This window comes from Corvus kubaryi, unplaced genomic scaffold, assembly GCF_017639235.1.
Source record: "Corvus kubaryi isolate FWS band 111438036 unplaced genomic scaffold, C.kubaryi_AGA036_p1.0 66, whole genome shotgun sequence".
Classification (NCBI taxonomy): domain Eukaryota; kingdom Metazoa; phylum Chordata; class Aves; order Passeriformes; family Corvidae; genus Corvus; species Corvus kubaryi.
This window is the reverse complement of record NW_024582054.1, coordinates 4,159,695-4,187,077: the sequence shown is the minus strand read 5'-3', so window position 1 is coordinate 4,187,077 and position 27,383 is coordinate 4,159,695. Positions and strand designations below refer to the sequence as shown.

At 36.4% G+C, this 27,383-nt stretch overlaps 1 protein-coding gene across 2 annotated transcripts in view; it reads left to right on the top strand.

Annotated features, from left to right (window-relative positions):
• PALS1 (protein associated with LIN7 1, MAGUK family member) overlaps positions 1–27,383 on the top strand; it is a 56,114-nt gene that overhangs the window by 12,531 nt on the left and 16,200 nt on the right. Inside the window, exons 1-3 of one of the 2 annotated variants that reach the window (XM_042048130.1) lie at positions 13,826–14,002; positions 14,575–15,088; positions 21,881–22,089. In XM_042048130.1, coding sequence (XP_041904064.1) covers positions 14,722–15,088; positions 21,881–22,089 — 576 coding nt within the window. In that variant the 5' untranslated portion in view covers positions 13,826–14,002; positions 14,575–14,721. Of the gene's footprint in view, positions 1–13,825; positions 14,003–14,574; positions 15,089–21,880; positions 22,090–27,383 lie in introns of those variants that run through there. The other variant, XM_042048129.1, reaches the window with a different exon arrangement.

Below are 27,383 nucleotides of genomic sequence, written 5' to 3'. Positions count from 1 at the left end.
TGCCAGAGCCCAGAAAATCCTATCTGTGGGACCCAAAAATCCTAGTCCTAGTCCTAAATCCATGTTTGTTAAATTTTTCTAAAATGGAAAAAGTAGATAACATTCATTGCCATCTTGATTTTTATCTGATGTGCAGGGTAAGCATGTCAATTTCTGTCTGCAACCGTGAGGTGTTTTTCTGTTCCTGAATCATTTGTTGCTGATCACACAGCACAGTTTTGGAATGGTTTTTGATTTTATTTTTTATATCACTTAAATACTTGAGCACATAGATTTTTTTTGTGTGTGTGTATGTGCAAATTTTGTGTGATTTTTTTGGGGGGTATTAATGGTCCACTCTATAAGAGTTTAAAACAATTTAGTTTTGAAAAATCTGTAACTCATTAAACGTTTTAGTCATTTTGGTGATGAAGAGAGACCACTGTTTCATATGCAGATGATCTCTCATGATCTCAGAGCATTTTACTACTGAGAATGGTAGGTATCTTTCTCTTGGGTTGGTTTTCTGCTGCTTTGTTCTGATAAGCTGGCTTGTGGAGAGCTCTAGTCATGCCAAAGCCAGTGTGAAAACAAGTGGTAAAGTGCATTGTGATATAAGGTAGAGGATGTCTCTGTTTTGCAGAATCATATCTTAAGTTCCTGGTAGGAGGAAATAGAGGATGTAACTCGATTGCTCTGAAACATGGATATATGTCCTTGTTAAGGTATGGGCGGTGTGTATTGCTGCATCTTGAAATTTTTCAGCTGTGCTGCTCCAGTGCATTGTGAGAATTTACTGCTGTGAAGTCTTGAAAAAAGTATGTTTAGGAAACTGTAGTCTTCTGTTGTAGCTGATCAAAGCTCTTCAAATTGCTAGGCAAGAGAAGGACCAAATATTTTCAAACTTTGCAGTGACAAATGTACATAGAGGTAGTAACTCGAGTACTTGCAGCCTGTCAGATGTCATGGTTAGGGTCAGGATAAACCCTCCTGTCTCTTAGAATGACTGCAGTGAAGGCCTCAGAGTGTTCTGTTGTTATGACTCTGGTGCTTCACAGTGATATTTGGAGTTTTGTCTTCAAATTCTGCTGCCTTTTCCTATTGCTTACAAGGTAGATGCACCAGAGTCAGAGAAAATATGCTTGTCATAGAGAGAAAAGAGAGTTTATCTCTTCCAGTGGACCATAACTTTCACTCTTTACTGTTACCATTTGGCTGACCTCTTTGATCTGACAAACTTTGTGTAAAGACAGTGGCAGCTTCCCAAGCAGCATACAGAAATGCTGATATTGGCCCCGAGCCCCATATCCAGTTAGTGTTCTTGCTGACTGTTCTGTCATCTTAGCCTTGCCCTTTGACCCTGGATTCTGCTTTTTCTACAAGCAGGGAATTTAGAGTACTTTGACTTTGCTGTTGTTTTGATTATTGCTAGAATGGATAATTACTCTGGTTTTTCCAGTAATAGGCTTCTCCCTATATCCTTTAGTTCTAGACTCTCCCCTTTTTTTGCTCCCAATTTTCATCCTCTGCATTTTCATTCCTTTCTCTGACTTTTCTCAGGGGAAAAAAAAGATGGGTCCTCCTTAGCACTGATACTGTATGCAGCTGCTGGTAGTAGTCTGGAGTAGCAACTGAAGCATTAACACCTGGTTTTGCAAGAGGGCAAGGCTGCCAGTTCTGTGCTGAGAGTATTTCAAGCTGTCCTGACTGTTATTGATGGTGAATGCCATCATTTGTGGCACGTTTTAGTAATCAGATTTTCTCAGGCTGACTTCATAATTGCTACAGTGTTTTCCAGAATGTTTCAGTATCACAGTGCCAAGTGCAGTCTAGTACATATGGTTGGTGTTAGGTTGCTGATTTGTCTGCACCTGTGGAGGAAGACACCCATCTGTGTGGTCTCAGCATGAGGGCAGCATCCAGGATTGTCTTTTGCTGAAGGGTTTACAAAGTAATACTTTCACCCAAAGTTGATATTTTTACAATTATGTAAATGTGAGTTTAAGAAAGAAGTATCTTATGCCCAAAATGTTATGGTTCTATTTATTCAAAGTATTAGTGTAGTAAAACAGTTAAAGACTAATTTACTGAAGGCTTTATTATTTAACCCAAAGAAGAACTGCCAAATATGTTGCTAACACTCTTAGGTAAGCTTAATTAGGGAAATTTGGCTCTAGATTTTTGAATTTAATAGTAGTTTGTGTTCAGTTGGATGGCATCAATGTGTTCTTATGAAGCTTCAATTTTCTAATAAGTGTGTTCCAAAGGAGTCTATGCTCTGGTGGTTCTGGAATGGTTGGTGAAGACGCTGTAACTTAAGGTGGCTGTAAATGAGAGTTCATGTCTTTGGGTTTATTTTGGGACACTAAGTTCTTACTTTCTGATGCAGAAGTGCCTGATGGCCAAGCTATAAATATTCGGGTAATAAAATGTTGTGATATTTTCTTTAGAGAGATTTATCAGCTATGTTGGTATAGTGCATATAAATGTGTTTGCATCACTGGTATGTATAACTTGTACAAACTTAATCTTTAGATATTTGTTTAAGGAGTTGGGTATGTGATGGATTCTTCCAGGTATTGCTCAATAACTTTTTTGAATGTATTCTTAATGTTTAGTGCCCTTTTGTATAATACATGTAATTTACTGAGTGGTGAAATGCAAAGATATCCTGCTTTCATCAGCTGAAAGCGTTCTTACCTCTCTTCCCGTTTTCCTATTAAAAAATATCTCAGTTGCTGAGATCTGACATTAGCACCAGGAGGAAATCTTTGTTGTAGAGAAGTTTCCGTATCTTGCATCCATTTTTTATTTTGATTTAACTTAATTTTTGTGCACACTCATTTCAGTTAAAAGGGATGTCCTAATAACTTAACCTCTCTTCTGCTTTTCTGTTGAGAAACTTGTTTCAGGTGACAAAGTAAAAATGTATGAGAGATAAAGTGAGGACGAGTCAGCGAATTTTCGACTTGCACATAAAACTAGGAAGACTGACTGGCTGTTGGATTGTGGTTTCAGTTTTCTTGTGCTATTAACATTTTCTTTATTACAGTGGGTAGTAGTAGGTAATACGAGTTTATGGAACTAGTTTAAGTTGTCAGACACTTTTGAAAGTTCTAATGATGTGGCAAAATGTATGTTTAGTTTGGGTTTTTGGGGGGGTTGGTTTTGTTTGTTTTTTTAAATAAGTAATTGTGTACATGTTATTATAAGCAAGTGTAAAGTAGAGATTAACATACATTTCACTGTTTATCCATTTCATTGGCAGAGAATATTAAAGATGACTGAGATTTTTTTTGGTGTAAAAACCAAAATTCATTATTCAGCTTTCAACTCATGAGTTGGGTGGGGAAAAATGTCTTCAAAGATGCTACCAAAGAAGGAAAATGTTTTAAACAAAGTTTTTAACACCACTGTTTGAGGAGTCATCAGTTTGATTAGTGTAAGAATTAAGAAATACTTCCTTAAGTTCAAATATGTGTTGGAAGTTCATTACACTAAAGGATTCACTCCATGATGTTAGGCAAAGAAAGGCTTCTGAATTCCACTTTCCTAAGTGTTGAATCTTTGTTCCTTAACATATTTGAGAGTTCTGAGGAGGGACTTAGGTCGCTTAGCTTGCCAGTGTTTTTCCCTGACTTCCATAGTCATGTTTAATCTTAGTTCCACAGCTTGAGTGATGATACAGTTTTCTGGACAGGATTATTTCACCATTACATAGTAAAAAAGTTTGCCTGCCTTCATGTAGAAAGGAGTCTTACATTCCTGTGAATTTATCACAAATTTCTAATATTTTCTTAATAAAAAGAACACATGCTTTAACAAGGTTTCAGAAAGGGAATGGTCTTTCTTTGATTTAGTAAAAGAGTTGAACTGTGAAAAAGCTCTGCAGCCACAGTTAGGTACCTGAATTCACTTTGCAGAAGTGAGTTTGTTCCTGTCAGGATTTTATTTTGATTTGTGTAACAGATTGCTAACATTAGGCCCAAGAGTCCACTTAGATTTGATAGGAAAGAAGGGACTGTTTTTATAAGGTACAGAAAGTCTCTAATGTTGTGCCTTTATAGCCTTGTGAAGTTTTCTCATGCATTTTTATTATGAAGTCTAGTAATGTAGCTTATTTACAGAGCATTTGATTTTCATATCCTATAGTGAAATTTTGTTAATACTTCACATAAAATATTTATCTGCATGTTTTCCGTGTGACCTGTGTTTTAAGTTACTGTATAGTATAGGTTTGTACAGCAGGCTTGCCTTACAGTGTGACCCAGGAATCAGCATGAGTTCTTTGGTCATGCTTGGGATTGTTCCTGCAAGTTTAACAGATCGTTGTGATAAATAGTGGGAAAGGTGATTAGTAATTTTTGTCCATTCCCAAGTGGTTATCCATATGTGAATTCTGTTGTATGCCTGAGGTAGTACTTTCCTTTGTATTAGTGTTTGGCCAGTAGGTGTGCTGTTTAATCAGTAGGTGATCTGTTTAATGCCTTCTGCTGCAGAAAATTAAGATCTATCTGTTGTTGCTGTCCTTTATAAAAAGGGAAAAAAACCTGCTCTTGCTTCTGAGTTGTGGATTACACTATTTACACTAAGATAATAGAGAATACTAGTTGAGTATCTTCAAGTAATGAATGTGCAGAGATGTTCAGATATTGAACTCATCATGTTAAACATTTGGGTGATTAATTTATCATTTTTATTTGGGAGGAAATATGCTCAAAGATAAATGCAAATTTTGTGGTGCTTTATACCCACAGTGTTTCAGAGTATGTTTTTCAAGAGAAACCAATACTTCCCTTTTAATGGCCCTGTTTACATCATCAGGAAGATATGCAAATGGTTGTAGGTGTGTGGTTGCTTTTCTGTGGTGTTTTTTTTTTTTTGTAGACTTTGTTTGGGTTGTTTAGGATTAAAAGAATCAGTAGGTGTTGATGAGGTTTTTTTGCAGGGGGTGATGAGAACTCACAGAATATGGTTCCATGATACGCGGTCCCATTTGGACTTGTCTCCCTGCTGCTGGCGCTCAGAGTTTGTACTTGTCTTTGTTCTTACCTCTCCCTCCCTGGTCTCAAAACATTTGCTTCTGACCCTTATGCCAATCTTGTCACCTTTCAGATTATTGTGATCTGTTCTGGCATGCCAATTTGACCAAAACCAACCAAACCAAAGTATTTTCTGACATTCTACAGTCTTGTTGAATTAAAATGACTTGGTGACAGATTTGGCAAGCTTCAAAACTGTTAGAGAAGGTAATGGCTGTATAATCCAAAAGTGGAGAGCATAAGGGAGCAGTTAAAAACAAGAGTAATGAGACTGCAGGTCTTTGGCAGCAGCGAACTAGCACAGCTTAACAGTCCAAGGAATCATACTGACAGTCTCTTTTTTGGTTCTTGTCATAAATTCGTGAACTACGGATTCTGTTTGGAAGGCTGCAAAAGTAGGGCACACTTGAAAGCTTAGTCAGCTTTGTTCTGTTCTAGCAGTTGGCAGAGTTGGTTATGCACAAACATATGAATTATGTGAGTTCCCTGAAAAAAATTACTGAAATGTTTGCAAATATTAAGTAATGTGATTGACACAGTGTAAAGAAATTACAGCACTTCAAATTCTCAACAGTTTTTTCAGCCTGCAAAATTTTGAGTTTTGACTTTGCCATTTGTCTTCTCAGGACTAAGAAGCATCCTAGCAGATTTCACGGATGTGAATTCAGTTAAGCATAATCCTCTGCAAACTTCAACTGTCCCCCATTGGTTCTTTAGGGGATATATTTGCCATAGTTATCCATTGCGCTTGTCCTGGCTGAGGATAGTTTCTTTCTTCTGTAGTAGCAAGGGCTTCTGTTACATTTGTCTAACAGGGTATCTCATCACAGTAGTAATACTGAAATGGTTAAAAAAATTTATACACACTGCCATGGCTGGTATGCTTTGCTTACAGTTCCCTCCAGAAAAATCAACTACAGATTATGTTAATTGTACAAAGAAAACGTTAGGGAATTATGCCCATGAAGAGAAGATACTTCTGAAGGAAAATTTTTAAATTTGTGCAGTAGTTTTTTAGGGATTTGCTCAGTGAAACAGTCACCACCATCTCAGATGAGTTTAGGAATGAAAATCTTGTGACATCAGAGACCTGAGTAGCTGAAACAGTTTGTGAATTGGTTGGGTTTTTTCTCCTATAAATAATTAAGGAAGAGCTCAGATGAAATGTGGTTGTTCTGAGTTTGTGGTATGTGATTGTGAGGTCTGTGAAGTGCAGAGGTCAATTGTACAGTTTTGTGATTGATGTCCTGTTTTTCAGAATGTCAATTTTTAGAAATCTCAACCTATTTTTGTGGTCAGAAAAATAAGTTGGAAGATCCTTATCCCCTTCGCCCCCACATACCTATGAGTAACATAGCGACAGAGCTAATCAGGTTATATCATTGGGGATAATTTAAAAAAAGATTTTAAAATCATCCCTGACACGCATTCATCTTGAAAAACGGAGTGGAAAAGAGAGCCTGAGGAGGATGGCCACATGGAAGAAGCTAGCACATGTATCTTTGGTACATAATGTTGTAAGATTTTGCTTTTTTGAACTTGCAAAGTCTATAACTCAATCATATAAAATTAGAAGACAGTCTTGGTCCCAGTATAATCTCTGAAGACTGTTGAATTAGATAGCTAACATTTAGGCATTTTTGGATGAAAGATTTTGATGAATAGCTGTATTTCCATTTTCTTTAGGTGAGGTTTCTGAATTGAATTCAGCAGATGTTGGAATATTAAAATAAGTAAAGAAGAAATTCGTCTTTCTTTAGAGTATTGTAAGTAAGGGTTAAGAATAACTTGTTATTGAATACTAAATTAATCCCACTTTGTGTGAATTTAAATGTCAGGCAAGATGTAAATTGTGGAACATAGTAACTTCAGTTTAATTTGGGATTAGTTAATTTAGTTTTGGTTCAGTCACCTCTTTGAAGTCAGTGTCATATACATGCTAGTACCCATGAACGTTTGTTATAAATACTGCTTTATATAGTGAAGCGGCGGCAAGCACTGACATTAAAAATAGCATGCTAAAAACTATGGGAGTTAAAATGAGACTAGAATGCAAGAGCCTGAGCAAACAAGGACACAATTTCAAGGGAGTTGGAGGAATCTTATTAGAGAATTAAAATAGTAGCAGTGTTTTTAGTATCACAGGGAATATAACCACTGTTTAAAGCAAGGACAGGCATATTTACTTTCAAGAGAATGAAAGCTGAAGTCTTAGCTGTGAATAGGTGATAAGAAATTACTGTCTTGTTACCATGCATCTGGCTGTCCTGTGAGATCTGTTAACAATCCCTGGAATTCTAGGAATTTCTTTACTCTTCATTTGTTATGCTTGAAGGTTTCTAAACATTTAAAAAACTGCTAAATTAAGGTAATTCCTTTTTTCTCATACTATTATGTCATATATTTATTGCCGCCTGTAGGCATCTATGTTATCCACTCATATCTATATATAAAATAAACATTTTTTGTCACAGGGATTATTGGTGCTAAAGATTTGATTAGAGCAGAGTATTCAAATGTATGCATAGTTGTAGCCTATTAATCTAAGCCGTGGTGGGATGCTAGGGTGGTATATCTGTGTGCTGTTTTGGGGTGATGTGGATGTCAGACCATTAATGAGCTGTAGTGTTGGATGTGTCTGTAAGCTCCCTTTTGAAACGGCTTTGTTCTTTTTTTTTCAGGTTTTCACTGATTGCTGCAGAGACTGCCCTCTGCTGTGCTCCTCACCACAGTTTAGGGCTTGTCAGCACAACTATGTTGGGGCTTTATTGAGGATACAAAATATGAACAGACCCTAGAGCCTAAATACTATATTACTGAATTGTAAAATATGCTTAGCTGACTTTGGCAAAAGTCTTTAAAGTTTTTTTTGTCTAGCTGTGATTTTTTTAGTGATAAACTTCTTGAAGCCAGCTCAAGTTTGTTTCTATTGTCATTCCCTCTCACCGCAGCTGAAACTTTATTCTCCTACCTATTTTTCTTTTGATCTAACAAGCAGAAATTAATGATTGTGTGTAAGTGGTAGTGTATATTTAAAACTAAGGGAATTGTGGTATATAAGATGTTTATTCTTGGTGTTTTCAACAATTGTTTTAAATCTCAGTCAACTTGGGAATAATTTTAATTGTTTGTATAACTTAAAAGAAAAAAGTATTGATAAATGTAGTAGAAAGTCACATTTGTTACAACTAGAAAAAGCTTCATGTGGTGTGGCTCTGTGCTATCATGTGAGTGGTTTGACCTGTGCTATCAATTTTAACTGATTAGAGCTCACTTGCTATACTAACCAAGGAAGGTTGCTGCTCAATAGATCATGCAGCATGTGTCTTTCACAGTGGGATGGGCAGAAATTTAAATAAGCTTTAATTGTTCCTCCCTTTTCATACAACTGCTGCAAAGGTATCTTGCATATATTTTACTGCAAAAGTGCAGTTGCTGAAAGGAGGTCTGAATGAGGTGTCTCTTATTGGTGCCTGTTTTTCATGGAAAACACTTTGTTTGTATCTGTTTTGTGGGGAGTCACCTTGTGTCTTTTGAAGTTGATTGTGTAGGCCCATTCTTGAGCTGTGACTTTTTTGACTGGTGACATTGCATTGACAGATAAACAAGCCTAATAAAATTAAATGTCTTAAATAGACCACAGTTCTTAGGTGTAATACCAATGTGATACAAAAATGTGCTTGTAATATCCCAGGTTTGCAGGCTGAGCAATTTGTTTATACCTTTTATAAAACCGGAATCTTACCTTAGCATCTGAATTTTCAGTTTCATCAATTTCTCTGTGCTTTAATGCTGTAAATTAACATTACTATTGTTCTTGTACAAATGTAACCTAGAAACTGCTAACAATGAAAATTACGATCAATTTGAGGGTTTAGCCCTTCTTGCTGTTGATCCACATATCTTGCACATTTAAGTGAGCATGGAATGCTAAAACCTCTTGGCGTGTCTGAGAGCCCTTTGAAATTCACATGTTGTACTGAGTTACTGTGCTTGACAGGTGTTATAATGAACTCTAGTTTGAAATTATTGGAACAAGAGTCAGCTGGATATTAAAGGAAGAGTTTGCTTCCAGTACTAAAGTCTATGCTAGAATATCTAGTTAGAGGAAAGAATAGTTTATATTAGACTGAAAAAACAAACCATACCAGAAGTCATTTTCTTGAACATGTTGTAAAGCTAGTGTAAAGATTTCTTTTCCATTACAGATTTTTTTTTTGTAATTTAAAGAAAAGAAGTATCAAGTTGTCATAAATTTTGTAACTTCTACTTATTTTTGAAAAACATCAGTCTGCTCTAGGCTATAGCAGTTATTTCAGGTACTATTAAGAGTCATAGGAAATATCTGTGAAGTATTTTCTATCATAAAGTCTAATCTTTAACTCACATCAAGTAGTGGTGGTGAATTTTATGTGGTACAACATGGTTTGTATTGTATTTTCCTTTATGTAATTCCAAGTCTTCCAAGTCTCCTAATCTTGTAGATTCACTGAAATACCATTGAAGAAAAAATGGTGCATAGTAGATGATGCAAGGAAAGCTGGGAATTATTTTTTATTTTCCTACGCCAAGCTTCCATTTGTAGAATTACTGAAGTGTTTTACTTTGCTACTTTGTGATTTTTATGACTTAGGTTTTGCTTGCCTAGAATCTCAAGTGCTGAGTAAAAGTACCAGAAGACACACTATTATTTGAGCCATTAATAATACACAGCAGAGATGTGTAGCATAGTTTTCAGCTCATATTTTATTAGTAGTTCAGATATCAGGAAACATCTTGTATGTGATTTTAATCTCATTTCTAATCCACTTCAGCAACCTAGACTTCGTCTTCCAGTTGTTTTTAATTAATATTTTAAAATAACGTATCTGTTGTAGTACATGGCTTTAAACTGATGATAAATCCTTTGCACTGTGCTTATGTTTAATATATACTTCTTGTGTTTATATCAAAATTACAAATGTAGGTTGGGCTTTTGTACTCTAATCTGTGCCAAAACTAATGAAATTTCACTGGAGGTAAGCACTGAACTTCCTTGCAGTCATTCAGAATTTGCAGCTTTAATGAATTTTAAAAAGGGAACTATCAGGTCTAATCATACTTCCAGCACTGAAAGAATTTTAACACCACTGAAATGTAACACAAAACCTCAGCCTCCAGAAAATGTCATTTTTGCTCTTTGGAAGTTGCTGAAGCAAAACAAATTTAATTTTACCATACAGAATTTGGTTGTTAAAGCAATTAGGATTGCTATGCACACCAGCCACAGTCCCCAGGAAGCAAGTGAAAACTTAAACCGTCTTACAGCACTTCTGTTTCGATCCCTGTCAGTACATATTTTATACAAGCATCTGCCTTGCACACCAAGATGATTACATTTATGTATGTTTATTCTTTTACAGAGCTTTTGGGGTCTGTGCTTTGTATAGTGTATTCAGGGTGTTTAAAAAGATGATAGAAACCTGATGTTGTTAGCTGTAGGAAGAATGGCAGCTTGTAAAATACAGTATTTTTGAGAATAGTAACTGTAGTTAGCAAGACAGTACTTGTGGTTTCTTCTTTAATTTTGCTGTTATGAACTTGCATCAGAAACATGTCTTGTTTGCTGTCAGAATTTTGTATGATGCCCAATGGTGACCAGAGTGACTGAAGTGCTCTTTCTCAATAGCTGTACTAACATTATCAGTTTTTAGAAACCTTCCTCTGGAGGCCAAAAATAAAAGTAATCTGTTTTGAAGAGACTTTCATATACTCTCTCCAGGACTGTGTTGGTAAGACTTGCGATACAAAGTTGGACAGAGAGAGTCATAAATCTGCTTTATTTGGAAAGCTCTACGTATCATGTGGAAACACTAAGATTCCCCAGTTAGATATCAGCAGTTCAAAGCAAGATTGTCAAAGCCATGATTTAACCCTATTAAACTTTGAGCAATCAAACTCTGTGTAACGAGACACTTGTACATATCTAGAAAGTATAGAAACTGCTACTACCAAGTTCTGAAGTGGAAAGGAATTCTCTTAATTACAAATGTTATTATATAGATTGTACCTATGAAATAGTAAAAATTAGTAAAATTGAGTAAAAATAAGTCTGTAAATTTTTCTCCATAGTACTAAATATTAATTTGGCAAAATAAGCTTCTCTTGGGCTGAAAATCTGTTTTATTGGATAATCCACAATTTGCAGAGAACAGACTTGGTGTAACTACCTTCCCTTATTGTTGCTATCACGGAATTTTTAAAATTGCAAAAGAAACCTTCAGAAAGAAAAGCCAAGAGAACAGTTTCTGAAATTATTCATCTTAAGACTTTTGCTGCCATGCATATTGGTTAAAATAAAATTTTCTGCTCCTGGTACCTCCCTTAAGCTGAATCTTATTTTTAACCTCAGCTGTACCACACCTTAATTTGAGAACCAAACTAAAGTTTTTATCAGTGTAGTATTTTACATTTTGCCTTCTTAGGACCATTGTGGAGAGGGACTTGAGAGCTGATCTGATTTTTTTCCTTACGTGTTTATTTCATTTGTTGCAGTTGGGCAATAACATTTTTCCAAAACAGTTGGAGATGAGGATTTGTGATGTCTGATGCAGACTTGAGACAACAGGAAGGAGAGGGGCTTAGGTTTGGAAGGGGTCAGCTGTTATCAGAAATTCTGTGATTAAAGGAAGTTGTTCAGCATTCCAGACTTGCAGCATGCCTATGCTTTTATGGATTACCAACTAGTTATATCTAGGGGTCAGGTTTTTTGCGTAGTTTGTTTGATGTTTCCATAACACCAAATTTTAGGTTTCCAGATAACATGATGTTTTGTACCATCTTTTGTCTAATCTGAGTGTGATTCAATAAACAGCTGTGCTGTTTATTGCTTGTTGCAGGAGTACCTAGCTTCCTGGGACACCAGAAATACTTTTTAATAAAAATACCAAATATCTTAATTTGTCATTGTGGTTTTCTGACTGTTGCTGTTAAAGTGTGACTGCGAGAGAGCTCTCCTTTTCTGTAGCTTTTGTTTCTTTTTTACTTGATTGACTCAGATTTTGAATACTGAGAGTGGGCAGCTATTATCACTGGTGACTTAAATGTCTTGGTACCCTGTTCAGAGAATTTGTATGTCCTTTGTGTCTTGCACACAGTTTATACTGAAAATGTGAGCAGTGTTACTAAGGTTGCCTATTAATAATATTTACTCCAGACTATATTTTTGTTTCTCTTGTCTTTAGTCCATATTACTAAACTAAAGAGATTTAAAATCTTCTCACTCTATATATAGATATATGAGGTTTTGGTGTGCCATTTTTGTAGCTGGTACTTTTAAATTTGATGGGGGCTATGTAGCTAATCCCACTGTAAATGTTCTTGACCAGTTTTTAAGTATTGGCCATCAACTCAATTTTCTGATGATTCTTCCTGATTAGGATTCATTAGAGAGTGTGACATCATTTAGCTTGCACATGATTGAGTTTAAAGTTGTGTTTTACTTCCTGCAGGTCCTTACACCCTGGTTTTGACTTTTTTAGTGCTGATTAAATGGATATTATTCATCCCCTCAAATTGTTGTACCCTGTAGATTCAGGAATGTGAGTTTTCTTTCATCTTGTCAGAGTTGAAAAGAGATGAATGTAGCTTTGAAATGGCTCAGTGTTCAGACAAGCTATGGCCAATACAACTTGAATTAAAAAGAATTTGAATTATCTTCCATCCACAGTTAAATTAGTGGTCTTTGCAATTTTATTGTTCATATTGACACTTCCTTTCTGGGGATTGGTATTTCTGTACAGAGAAGTTGCCTTTTCAGAAGGGGAAATGTAGCTTTCTGAGGATCATTTTGCTAATTTTTATCCACCTTTCTCTGAACTTCAGAGAACTTTTTTAAAGTGGTGCTTTATATAACCCTGTCTAAATGCTAACTTTACGTGGCTCCATTCTTTGAAAAGCTGTTCTAACTTGGGCACTAACTGAAGGCTTTACAGGCACTAAGTAATTGTGGGGTACTTGCAGTGCTAGCCCCAGTACTGTGCAGTTTTTGATGGGCTTTTTGCCTAGGTTTTTTTTCTGAACGTGTGGATGTTGAGCATTGAATGTTGACCGTATCAGTGGAGTGCAATTAAGTGTCTTTTAAGGGCAAAAAAGGAATTTTGCTACCACAGTAATGCTTGAATTTAATTTTCTTCTTGGGAAGATTTTAGTAATAACTATTTTAGTAGTGGGCTAGACAGGAAACAAGTAAAGGAAATAGTTTTGTTGTTGCTGTAAGCTGTGTGCTACTCCTCAGGAAAATGAAAAGCTGTACGTATTTAGAATTGCAAGCCGGCAAAAGCTTGTGTAGGAGTTTATATTGCTGCTCCTCCCAAACAGAACTATAGATATTTAATTTTCAACTTAATTACAACATAAACATTCTTCCCTTCCTCCTCCAAACACAAACATTTGGTATAAGAATGTTGGTGATTTGGGGTTTTGTTTTTTGGGGTTTTTTTCTGTCTTGGTGCTTCCAGTGTGTAATAAAACTCAGAGATATTTCCTATTATTTCCTCTCAGTAAATTTAAAAAAAAAAAAAGAAACTTGAAAAATTATGTATATTGGTAATATGGTATGCAACCATTTGTTAATTTTACGACCTTTTAATTGAGGAGAACATATCAGTGACAGGCAATGTGGTATAAAACACACTGCTGCATGTATTGTATTTAAGAGATGAGTGGTTATATTAATCAGGACACCTAAGTTCTTTAGCCTGAATCATCAGAAATAAGAAACCAGATTAAGGTGTGTATAGTATAGTGGAATGTCATACTTGACTGTTGAAATTAATTATTATTCTCTGTCAAATCTGTATGTCTGTACGCCCACATAAGGATTTTTACTCCTGTATTTAATCCTTCCTGCTTTATTGCATACCTATAGGAAGTATTAAGAGTAGCTGCTAACCAGAATTGTCCAGCCCTTATCCTAGGACTTCATCTCTACTTGGAATTGTGTAAGTGCAGCTCCTGTCTGCTTTAGATAGTATCTTATGAAGGAACTCTATGTCAGACTTGTCTTCTTTGAACCCAGGAAGCAATGTTTACATAAAATGCCCCAATTTATAAACAATAAGTGCAAATATCTTTACTTGCATTTAGCATATGCTCAACTTCTTACAAGCATGTTGTTTATAACATGTTTTTAATATTTAGTGTTTGTAGGGTTGTAAGCATGGTTTGTGTTGGAATTTTTAGGAACGAAGGAACAAATTAAAATTTGAGTGAGAGCTCTCGGAAAACTGTTTATTTTCAATTGTGTTAAGAGCAGAATCACCATGGTTTTGAATGGGGAATACAAGAGATTTTAACATTAGTTTGAACAGTGCTCCTTTTCTGACACTGGCATCTGAAGTCTACCAAAGTATGTGAAACAGATTTGTGAGGATTCTGTAGTTCTTAGAAGGGGAAGAAGCACTATGAATATTTGGACAAGAAGTTCCATTGTTTTGATGGCCGGGGACCTTAGGTGTTTTCTTATTTGTCCAATTACTCACTAATTTCTTTTCTTTTGAATATCTGTCATTAGATTTTCCTCCTGGATGCCTCTTCAAGCGTCTTGTGATGGAAGGGAAATATATTTGAATTTATAATGGATTTTACACAATATCGTAACACAAACTGGCCTAATAGCAGCGTTTTGTTTTGAAGAGCTTAAGCATAATTACAAATAATCATGACAACTTCTCATATGAATGGACATATCACAGAAGATTCTGACAGTGAAGCAAAAAATGTGGACCTTGTGTCTCCTGAGGAACCCCAGAAGCACAGAGAAATGGCTGTTGATTGCCCTGGGGACTTGGGGTCCAGGATGATGCCCATGCGGCGGAGTGCTCAACTGGAGCGAATCCGTCAGCAACAGGAGGACATAAGGCGCAGGCGAGAAGAAGAGGGAAGGAAACAAGAACTGGACCTTACTGCTTCCATGAGGCTAAAGAAACTAGCACAAATTCCTCCTAAAACTGGAATAGATAATCCAATATTTGACACAGAAGAAGGAATTGTTTTGGAGAGTCCTCATTACACTGTGAAAACACTAGGTAGGTAAAATGCAATGAGTGGGCTAACAGGGTGAAGATTTATTTGATATTAATGCTCTTTTAGGCCACTGAAAACCTAATTTAGCTAATTTTTCATAACCGGATTTAAAGTCTTCTGGTCCTTTAGATTTGTGGTGGTTTGGGGTTTTTTTACTTAGCCAAATGTGAGGCTATGTGCCTCAGCAAATGGCTTTTCAAAACTGATCCATGTGGGGAACAGTTAAATACTTTGTGGATAATAATTCAGTCAGTGTCTCTATCTTCTTAAGGCTGGGGAAAACTGTGTAAGTAATATCCAATTTTATGATGTTTGATGAACTGTAGACCAGAATGAGGAATGAATAAATACAGATTGTCATTTAAAATAAAAATGCAAGAGTTGTTAATTCTTTAAAGCGAAACATGCTAGTGTTTTTTTCCCATTCTGTCTTGCATTATCGATTGCCACCTAATATAAATGTCGCACCAATACATCTCTTAAAGTATTGGTTTTGATAATGAAAATCTGCTTACACATTGACGAAAGTGTAATGTTAATAATTTTTGAAGAAATAGATGCTGAAATTTTTCATTTCATAGTTGTCATTGTTTTAACTACACTTATTTGGAGAACGTTTCTAACCTTTCTTCCTCAAACATAAGTATTTTAAATAAAATGTGGTGTGTCACTGGAGTGAAAAAGACGCACTGGGAATTTGTGGGAGTCTAGTTCAGATTTCCAAATCCATACCTGTTCAGAGATCCAGATTGCTTTAAAAAGGCAGCCTTTTTTTCTGGGCTGCCCTAAAGTTTCTTGATATTTTTTTTCCTACTGGCTGGTAGTTGAGAATACAGAGTGAAAAATAGCTATGAAATTGCTAATTTCTTCTTTTTTACTTCATCTCTAGTATTTGTGTGCCCAAGCAGCAGTTCTGCTAAGGACATGTCTCTGCTCCATAACCTCTGGTAATCCTTATTGTACAAATCCCTCTTTAGGAAAATTTAGATTGAAAGGGTCATCAGGATGTCATCCTGTTTAGCCTCCTGTGGAGAGCAGGGTCAATTACAAACAAGGCAGGTGTACCTTGTTTTAGTGCATGGCTTGTCAGCTGAGAGATCCCTTTGTAAGGAGGAGATTCTGTACTGAACTTCATGAAGCATTAGGTATTTGATTGTAAAATTCCCTCTGTAGAGGGAGCACAAAGCAGAAGATAGAAAAATGGATGTCAGACAGTAAAAGTGACTTCACTTGGGGCTTGCCTAGCCACAGTGGCCAAAAGCCGTGAAGACTGACTACTGGAGGAATTGGAAATTGAAACAAGAGAAGGGAGGAAAGAGTGACTTGAAATTAGAAAGCTGGGGCTAGATTTCATGCTAGAGGTGGTGAGACCTTGGAGGGAGGATAGGTGCAAACCAATGGGCAAAGCAGCTACCCATGGAAAACTGGTAGGGATGAGAAGTGAGTAACATGCATCGGTCTGACATACTTGAAAACCAGTTAGGAACTAGTGTAGACTGAAGCTCTTTGGACAGGAGAAATAACAGTGAAGAAATTACTGTGATGACAAAAAGGTGGGTTTAAAAATCTCTCAGTGGGGAATTCAGAAGGGTACCAGCTGTGGGAGAAGCTGAGGGATTGTCGAAGACAGTATTTGTGAAAAGTTGGAAGAGGAAACTAGTTTTGGCTCAGCAAGAATAGAAGATGGGAAATTGGTATTGAATGGAAGCTAGGATTCTTTGAATACTAGGTGTAAGAAGAGAAATGCCAAACATCGGGGACAAGAAGATTGTAGAGGTGTGTGTGTAGAAAGAGGTAAATTAGGAAATAACATGTGGTATAAGGTGCATCTTGAAGTAAAATGGCTAAGTGACTTTGTCCACTTTTGTAATCAAAGTTTGGGTTTTGTCATTTGGATCAATAAACTTCAGATTTAAGAAGAGAGGATTTATCGTTCGGCATTCCATGAGCCAGCAGTGCCTGTGTGGCCAAGAAGGTTAATGGGATCCCAGGCTGCATTAGGGAGAGCATTGGCAGCCGGTTGAGGTGATCCTGCCCCTCAACTCAGCCCTGGTGAGACCTGACCTGGAGTGCTGTGTCCAGTTCTGGGCTCCTCAGGACAAGAGAGACAGGGAGCTCCTGGAGCAGGTCCAGTGAAGGGCAACAAGAGAGCGTCTCTTAGAAGGAAAGACTGTGGGAGCGGGGCCTGTTCAGCCTCAAGGAGACAGAGAGGGGATCTCATCAATGCCTATCAGTATCTGAAGGCAGGGTGTCAAAGGATGGATCTGGGCTCTTCTTGGTGGTGCCAAGCAATAGGACAAGAGGCAGTGGGCAGAAACTGAAGCACAGGAAGTTCCACCTGAACATGAGGAAAAACTTCTTTACTGTGCAGGTGATTGAGCACTGGAATAGATTATCCAGGGAGGCTGTGGAGTCTCCCTCACTGGAGGTACTCAAGAACTGTTTGGATACAATCCTGTGCCATGTGCTTTAGGATGACCCTGCTTGAGCAGGGAGGTTGGGCCAGATGACCCATTGTGGTCCCTTCCAACCTTACCCACTATGTGATTCTGTGATTAAGAGTAGGTTTTGATTATACTCAACTATGATGTTGAATTATTGTAAACATAGGAAAAATAGTTCTAAATAAAATACTGTGGGTTTTTAACCTATATAGTCCCTAAAGAATCTGTATTCACTCACTAGTGTTGTCAAAAACCGAGTTAAAATTTAAATTTAGTGAAGTGCTTCTGCAGTAGCTTGAACTCGTACAAAATTTTCTTCTACTCTTGAGCATGTCCTTTTTTCAGTTTCTGGGTTATCTTTCTAACATTTTTAACACTGCATCTGGCTCTTTCCCTCTTTCCACTTTGACTGTCCAGGTTAGAGTGATTAGTCATATTCACAAACCTCTGAGGTGAGTTAGGAAAACCCCAAATAAACTTGAACAGGTGCTAGTGAATTACAGACGTGTTCAACTATCCTTCTTTGGTATTTTTTAAAATGCTGATTTTAATTTTGCTATTGTGTGTATGTGTGTTAATCCATAGAGCTTCTCCTGAAGATACATCTTTTAAGAATATTGACCTGTGTGTCTGTATTTTTAATTTGGAAAGTGTTTTGTAAGTGCCAATGTCTAATTTGGCAGATCCTTGCCAAGTCTTTAATGTTTTTATCATCATAAAAGAAAGCAGACTAAAGAAATTGGAATTTATGTATAAAAATAAAACAGGACACTTAACCAAAAGATTTTTAAAGGGCATGTTTGTTAACAAAGCAGTATATGATTTAGACAGCTGTTTAAAAGGAAATAATGGAAATAATATTCTCTGCACGTAGCTACATGTGCATGTAAGTATTTACTGGCTTTTTCATAGCACTATGCTTCTGTAAAAAACAGACTTTTTCTGTTTGCTACAGTTCATTCAGCTAATTTAGTTAAATGAGTAACTGACATTTCATGGAAGTAAGCCTTTCTCTGAAGTAAGCCCTTTCTGGCTACAGTGATGATTTTTTTTTTTTTTTTTTTTAAAGCCACCTATTTTTTGCTTTTATGCCTTGGCCAAAACTTATTTATAAATATGTTATAAATAAACTTTCTGAAATACTGTTTTATCCAAAACTACTTTTCCTAGCCATGTGATTCAAGTTATATTTGAAGCATTAAAGTGCTAGTACCAGCACATAGATTACTCTGCAGAAAAGTTTAGGAATCAAGACATTGGTGCTGACATAAAATAAAGCCTATCTTCTTAAGTTTGCTCTTCTTAACTTTTTGTTTAAGGTGATAAAAACCATCTATTTTCTTTTCTTCATTTTCTAATATAACATGTTAAGCTGTGACTGCAGGTCCTCCCCTGCAGTTGCATACTTTTGCCCTGGCAGTCTTTTGATTAATGTGTATATCTCACAGCGCTCAGTCACATTCCAGCCATTTCATAGTCTAATGGAAAAAGGCTGCAGCGCTTCTTGTAAAAGACGACTTGACAAAACCCAGTATTTGATTGCTAATTGATCTACAATTAAAAAATGGACTTGGTCTGCAAAAGAACCCTGACTTTTCTGTGAGTAAATGCAGATGTTGGTCTTACTGAACTTTTTTTTCTTCAAGACAACCCTATTAATCGGATATATCTGGAGATGGAGTCTTTTGTTACCTGATGCTTTTTAAAATTATTGTTACTTTAAAACGACCAAAACCAACAAAAAAAGAAAACCAAACCCTGCACCGAAATGTTATCTGTGACTTAGACTTTAGAAGCAGGAACCTAAAGAGAATTAGGCATGCATAAAGCCAGATTTGTATGTGGTTTTGTGTGTATGGTTTTTTATTAAACAAGTGACTAGGAAATGGAGTGTTACCTTTTGAGGAATATTTCATTTCACTCCTTTCAAATATTATTTCTCTTTTATAATTGTGTTGAGGTGGGTATTTGTTTGCTGTTTCATGGTGGGGGGAAGTCACTTGGTATAAAGCTCTGGCATCTAGCAGATGAAGCCTCAGTGTAGAAGGGAATTGTACAGGGAAGAGAGTACCGTGGTAGTTTGTAAGAAAGGGCAACACAGAAGGAACTAGCAAAGGACTGAAAAGAGAATATGTAAAGACATCTAGGAACAGGATGTCTTTTTATAGATACAGAGTAAGATGTCTGTCTTTCTGTATGAATTTATATATCTTACATGCAACATGTATTAGAATTGCGTGTGTATATATGTGTATGTATTTGAATTTTCAGATGTGTAAGAGAGAGTTCAGAAACAATGGACTAAAATAATGCATAGCAAGAGATAAAAGAAGCGAGGTTCTTCTCTAACATCTCACTGCTTTTTGAATCCAGTAACCGTAACAAATAGCAGAACTTTGAGTTGGTATGTTTTTTAACCAGGCAGGTGTCAGTAGGAGCTGTGCAATAACATCTGTTTTACTCACTTTTTTTTTCTTTGTGCTTGAAAACAGTGCACTTCCTCAGACTTGTGAGAATGAGTTGAAGAGATACTTCACTACTCTACATTCTCCATTAGATGAGAATTTTGCCAGCTGCCAATGTCCTATTTAGCAAATATTCTCACTTGTGGAGTGCTCTTTAGCCTTCTCTCCAAATGGCATTTCTCCCAGTGTGATAAGCAGTATATTCTGTATACAGTTTCCTAGTGAGACATTGGCTACCTTAATTAGTGTTGTGAGCTGTAGCACCAGTGGAATATCCTGCACAGCCAGTATCCAAGCTTTCTGTGCAGCTTTTGTTCTACTGCCCTTTGTTTCTCTGGTGGTTACAGGAAGAAGCCCTTGACCTTTGGTGGGTAGGATGATTTTAGCATGTGTGAAATGGCTTTGGAGGGGTTTTTATTACTTTTTTTTATTGTCCTGCAGACAGTAAAATACAAGAGTAGTAGCCCTGGCTTGTTTGTTTTCTTTTATAATACAGAAGACTAACTTGCAAACTCAGACTTGACAGCTTGTAAATAGGTATGGTTTGTCCAAATTGAAAACAATTAAACTTGTTTGAAGTGCTTATTTTATTAGGCTTTATGGTTTTCATGTGCCCATTTATCAACCTTTTTTTTATGTTGTGCTCAAAAATTTTGAGTCTAGGCTTGTGTTCAGTGTACTGATGAGTTTGTGGTTAAAAATACCTACGGGAAACTTCTTGACAGAAGTATCTGTCTTAGTGATTGGTATCTACTGTGATTTTTCATTTAAAAAGTGCAACTTAGCTGATGTCCTGATAGTGTTCCTAATATTATTAGCTCATAATGAATCAATGAAGGTTGCTAAAACTTAAAAATTATTCTCAAAGGGAGAATTTGGTATCAGTAAAGAAGATTGACCATCAACTGACAGTTTTAAAATTTGGGGGTTTCATTGTTGTTGTTTTTTTTTAAATACCAGGGTTCAAAAGTTCTAGCTTACTTGAATTTATTAAAATATAAGATTGCTGACCAGCTTCTTGTGGCTGAACTGATTTTTTCATACAGTGTGTGAAAACATATACATTCTTTCAGGCTCAATACATGCTTTTTTTTTTTATTTTTGTCTGCTTCAGAATTTCTTACCTGTGTTTGATTCATATTCCTTGTTTTAGGTGGTTTCTCAAGTACTTAATTTTGAGAAGTGGCCTATTTAGCAGAAATTTGGTTTGGTTTAAAATAATGTAAAAGTCTTTGAGAAGCACCTGTAAAGCATCAGATCAGTTCTTGAAACTCAGGAATGTAACACATAGTATTCTGCAAACATATGGAAACTGGTTATTAAAATATGTTAAAATATTTTACTGCCCAAGCAGAACTCATATTCTTGTAGGTAAAAGATGTGGACTTCTCTTTGCTGTAGATAACTTTCAAAACTCATAGATGTTTATAGATTATATTTTTTCATCCTTTTAATTTTAATGTGCTAAGACTGAGCATAATTTTATGTTTATAAATTGAGTGTAATTTACTTATCAAACATTCATTCCATAAATAAGCAATATATGGTTGAGATACACAGATACCTACCATATCTGGCAGATGCACACAGAAAGGTGAACCAAGGTATCAGTGAATATTCAGTGCATCAAGATGAGCTCAGCAGTAAAACCTTACTGCTCTTACTGACTTGGGGACTTTTTTTTTTCTTTTTTTTTTTTCTACTCTTTTTATTCAGTTACATTCTGCTACAAAAAAGTTGGAATAATGGATAACTAATAAACTTGCATATATCGCTGCTGGTTTAAAAACTGAACAGCAAAAAATTTTTGTATAACTCTAAATATTACTTAATTACCATTCTTGTTAACTTATATCTTATTTGTATTTTGTTATTTCTTACCTAGAAGTTGAAGAACTGTTAAATTCTCTTAAGCATATCCAGCACGTTTTGGTAGACCCTCAGAGTCAAGAGGATATCTCGCTCATTTTACAGCTTGTTCAAAATAGCGATTTTCAGAATGCATTTAAGATCCACAATGCTGTTACAGTGCATATGAACAAAGCCAGCCCTCCATATCCTCTCAGCTCCAATGCACAAGAACTAGCACAAGAGGTATGTACAGTATGCATCCCTGGGATATACATGAAACCTGTAATCATAGCTACTGTTGAAATACGTACTTGTCAAGCTTGTCGGAGTGACTGAATGTTGAATATGAAAGGGTTATAATAGTCACTGATTGGAAATCTGGAAAAACCGGATATAGCAAACAGTAACCAGAAAAATATTTTGGGGGTAGGAACTCCCTCTTCAGCATGGATAGATACATAACAGAGAAGGTACTGTGTTTAAACATAGGAAAAGGGAGTGGTTGTGACAATCTAACTCTGTTTCCGTTGGTATTCTTTATTTCAAGTATTCAGGAATTGAGTTACAGTTCTCTCTTTTTGTGACTTTCCACTGAGTTGAACCAGGGTTCTTAGATTGGGAGGCATCTCTGAAAATACAAACATACTGGAAACAAGCATTTTGCTTTAAACTGAGCAACAGATCCCTTAATACTTAATTTAAATGTTTTAATTACTGCTGTGATTAAACTTCTTTTTGTCTGACAGATGACAGCTCTTTTATAAGATCTGATACATTTTTCAGAAATTGTTAAAATATTTTGAGGGGTCTCTCAGTAACATTTGTCCCAATTTTCCTTGGCCTGGTACGAGTATGTAGTGAAGTGTGGCTACATCTTAGACCAATCTATGTTTGTTAGCTTTGACTTAGGTAGCTTGAATACCAACATCAGTGCAAGCCTAGCACTGTAGTGTTCAGCAAAGCCAGATCCAGAGGCCGAGTAAAGGCACCCAGCAAACCAAACTGGCTCAGGTATATGGGTTGGAGTATTCCAGTATGGCAGCAGGTGGTGGGTGTTGTGGGGTTTTTGGGTTGGTTGGTTCATTTTGTTTAGTATCTGGTTTTCTTTCTCCCAGAAGCATTTTTTTTTCAACAGCTTTTTCCACTCTCCTTTCTTTTACTGACTTTAACCTTGTAAGCCAGCAGCATTGTAGAAAGCGTGAAGTTCTTTTGCAGAAGAAATTACTGACTCTTGAGGGACATCATTTAAACACTGTCTAAAGGTGCAGGTGCTGATTAAACTTCAGCTTAGGATTTTCCTGTTTAGGTTTGTCGGTAAGACTGTGCCAAAAGCAGGTTGGAAGTACTTAAGAATATTTTGTGAATCTGTGAAAACTTTTAATCCACCCACTGTAATCATATGTTTGCAGTACATGTAGGCTTCCTTCTAGCTTGCTTATTCATCAGTCTGTAGCCTGCTTCCAAATCCTTGCTAGGTTTCTTCCGTGTCTGTGAGTCTGAAGGACCCTTTTCATTTACCTTCTGTTGGTAAACCAGTCCCTCAAACATCCACTTCATATAGGCCTAGTTTAGGATTTCATTCAGATACAAGCCAGAATCTTTGAACCTCTTTTTATAATACAGGGTATTACAGATGTAACCCTTAAGAAAGCTGCTTCTTTCCCTTCATGAATATGATGACCTTTTATTTGCTACTTAATAGAAATAGAAATAATAGAAATTTCCAATAAGAAAATATGCCTAGGAAAACTCTAGGTCTATTTCCACACTTTCACATTTCTCCCCATTTTTTGCTGCCCCTTACCTTCCCAACATGTTCTTCTCTTTTTTTCAGGTGATTTGGTAAATCCTAAAATCAGAAGGTGGTGCAAAGCCAGTTTTCTGTCTCTTACCAGTCCATGAAGAAGGTTAAACAAAAAGAAAAGATTTCATTAATCCAGAATTTTTAAACCAACACAATTTGATCATTATCCATGAGACTATTACATGAAAGACAAACATATCACTGCACTCATTTTGACTCTCCCATCCCCAGCCTTGAAATTCCTGAAAACTCAATATATTGCAAATGTCTGTTCCCATTTTCAGATGTAATCTAGTTTCTCAGTGATTCAGCTTCTTGTGTATTTAAGTGACTTGTATTTTGCAATATGTTAAATAACATCCTGAAATGATAGAGCTGGAAATTCAGGACATATATTTCTGTGTCTGATAGAAGCATCTCGAGAGGATACCTTGAGGCCTCCATTCACATCACTCTCTACTTCCTTGTCTTGCCTGAATAGAAGATCTTATGCTTGGTTTTCAGATCTTTTATTCATTTTGGAAAGGTTTCTGTATTTGTTATGGTAGCAGTATGGGAGGAAATTAATTCTGCATTAGAAAAGTTGGTCATGTTTTTGTTTTGGTTTTTAGGGTTTGTTGTTGGTGTGGGGTATTTTTTAATCTTGACAACGTGTTTATCTTGCATGCCCAAGTTTTTTCTTGTACTCTCATTTTTGGTTGTCTTTTGCTTTTTCTGCCTCTAAGCATAGGCATGGGAAACTCCCCCAAAAAGCAGCTCATTTACTTGCTTCAGGGTGTTTTTGAAAAGACACTTACAAAAGCCTGGATTTAAGGTACTGATAGCATCTGGATGATAAAAGCCAGAAGACATCACAAGAAAGAAAAATAGCAGATACATGCATAACATTAATTTTAAATAGCAGGTAGTGCTGGTGTGCATATTTCAGTGCACAGGTCATGAGCAACAGTGTGTAACTCTGAAACTATTTGGAGTGTGTGCCCCAGTTTAAAGCTACAGGCGTGTTTTGTTTGAGGCTTTATACTGTGGAAGAGAACATCTCTAACAGGAAAAGGCATTTTACAACACAACTTCACAATGCAACATGAAACAGTTTCCCTTTTAAAGAAGTAATAACTAATATTATTTCGTTTTTTAAAATTTTCCAGTCCTCTTTAGGAAATTCTTAAAATCGGTTGTGTACATGTACAGTTAACTTTTCCCATTAATTCTGATAACCAGACACTTAACAACTGAAGATTTTTCTTTTCTTTTTAAGAAACTTCAATTGAATTAAAAAGGTGGAACGAAGCACTTGAGCTTAAGGAATTTGAGAAAGCTTATCTTCATGTAATGGGGTGTACTCCAAGTCTCAAAATAGCCAGTAAACATCAAGTGTAATTAAATTGATTTTAAATCCATTTTAACTTGACCAAGATGAGGGCAAGGATTATGGCAACGTGGTCTGAATCTTGACCTTGTAAGAATATTGGATGCAGCATTCAAGACAATTTATAACTTGGCCTCTAACAGCACATACCAAATACCTCAAAGACGTTCTTGCTATTAAATATATTTAATAGGCTCAATTTATATAATTATGTTCCTAAATGTTTTGGACTTGCTACTGTTTGCTTCTGCAAAATCAGACAAATAAACCTGTTCAGTACTGTTGAGGGGATGCACTGGAAGTTCATAACTTCTGGTGTAAGTGCACTAGAATGTGTATGTATGTTCAGTCTGACAGTCCTGCTCACCTGCCAGTAAGCAACAACAGAATTCTGTAGGTGCAGTTAATTTCTGAATGTTTAATATCACTCTGGCACATGCCTCTATCATACATGCCTACAAATTGTGGTGTGTGGAATGAAACCAAATTGATAGCTTCTGGGGGGGTTCTTGAGCTAAAGTTAGCATGATTAACAATAAAAACTAGTCTGGAGAGTTAAGAAAATACAGTTATTGCCACGCTCTCAGTGTGGATTGCGTATTCTATATGTAGTGTGTCACTTCTGGAATGACAGGCTTCTTCGAATTTCTTAGTCTGAAAAAGCTGTGGGATTCATTACCATGAGTTACAAAGGACTGTAACATGTAGCACTACTGATGTAATAAGTGGTGTATAGGGCAGCCTGAAGCTTTCCTAGAGCTTCATTAAATGAACAAATGAGAGATGTATCTTTTTTCTTAAAGGGGGGGGGGATATTAAAATTTTGAATAATCAAATTATTCAAAGCAGAAATTCAAGTTAAATAAAGGATGTTTACTGCACACAGAATAACTGGTTGAACCAGATTGCTTTCTTTTCCACTGTCAAATCCCCAACCTCTGACTTTGTATTCAGATGGTTGTGTTCCTTGCAAGACTTCCGAGTTGCTTTCTGAGTAGGTTTTCCTGTAAAAAGATCATAAAGATTTGATAAATAAGGCTTTAAGGCTTCTCATTGCTTCTTCAAGAAGGGAATTCGAGGTCCCTTGAAAGTTAGAACTTAAATAAACCTCTATGAGAAAGTCTTTTGTATAAAAGAATCTTTTCTTTGAAAATAGAGGAAAACTTGTCAGTGAAATACGTCTTTTGCTGTGTTCTGTTTGCTGTGTGACATCCTAGAATTGAGTTTAAGCCAGGTGTAATAGCTTTCTGTCTAATTCAGAGACTGAATTCAGTGACTGAAGTCAGGACTTTGTGAAGCTGAACTATTTCTGTTCTCTATGATTTTGAAGAAACCAGTTAAAAAAATTACTTAAATCTGGCTTCTTTGACCATTTTAAGCTATACTATATTTGCTCACCATGAGGCATGTTCTAGGGATGTCAGAAGGAAGGCTTTTGGAGGTTGTGCCAGGTTTATTGCAAAGTGCAGGAATGTGTTCCATGTGACACTTTGTTTGGCAACATGAGGATCTTGCTCCATGGAAACAGCTCATTTTGTGGCTTGTCCTAGAATTTCAAATTATCTCGGCTTGGAAGTTTTCAGTGCTGTTATCTGGTAGCATCCAAGATAGTTGTTAGTGTTTCTGTAGAAAATTGCTCCTAGTATAGAGGCTTTTCAGATCTTCAGATACTGTTAGATCATACAAAAAGGTGAATTATTTTTTCTTTGAAACTTTTGGTCTCTTGATTCTCTGTCATATTACCTCATCTGTAAGAGTCAAAAGCTCTTGAAAAAAATGTTTTCTATTTCTCTGAAAGCTGCTGCTACGATTTGTATAATCTGCTCTTGATGTCTTTGGATTCATTTGTGCTGTTGGACTTGTGTGCTTTTGGTCAGATTAGGCCAGAGGATAATGGCTTTGGAAAGTATCTTCAGCCTCACCTTTATGTGAGAGGACTTCCCTGCTCTTGGCTCTCTGTATGAGCATACCAGTATTTGCAAGAGATGATGGCAAGGCTTGTTTGGTAACTATACGAGAAGGAAAACCTATTTTGGCAACTGAAGCTGCTTGAGTAAAAACTAGGCTTGTGTTAGTGTGGATTATTTTGGAACCAGCCAGAGAAACCAGGTTTTCAGGGAGGGGCGTTTTGGAGACAGGAGCTCTAGGATGCATTTCAAAATCTGTCTCAGAATCTTTGGCCTCGATGTTGGTGGAAATAGTTTCCATAATAAGAATATGATAATCTGCTTTTAAGGAAGAGGAAGGCTAGTCACATTAATAAGAAATTACTCTAGTTCAAAAGCCCACCATATTCTCATAATACACTTCATTGTGACTGATTTCACTGACATGCAATCACTAACTTTCTAGAGTTCAAGTTTT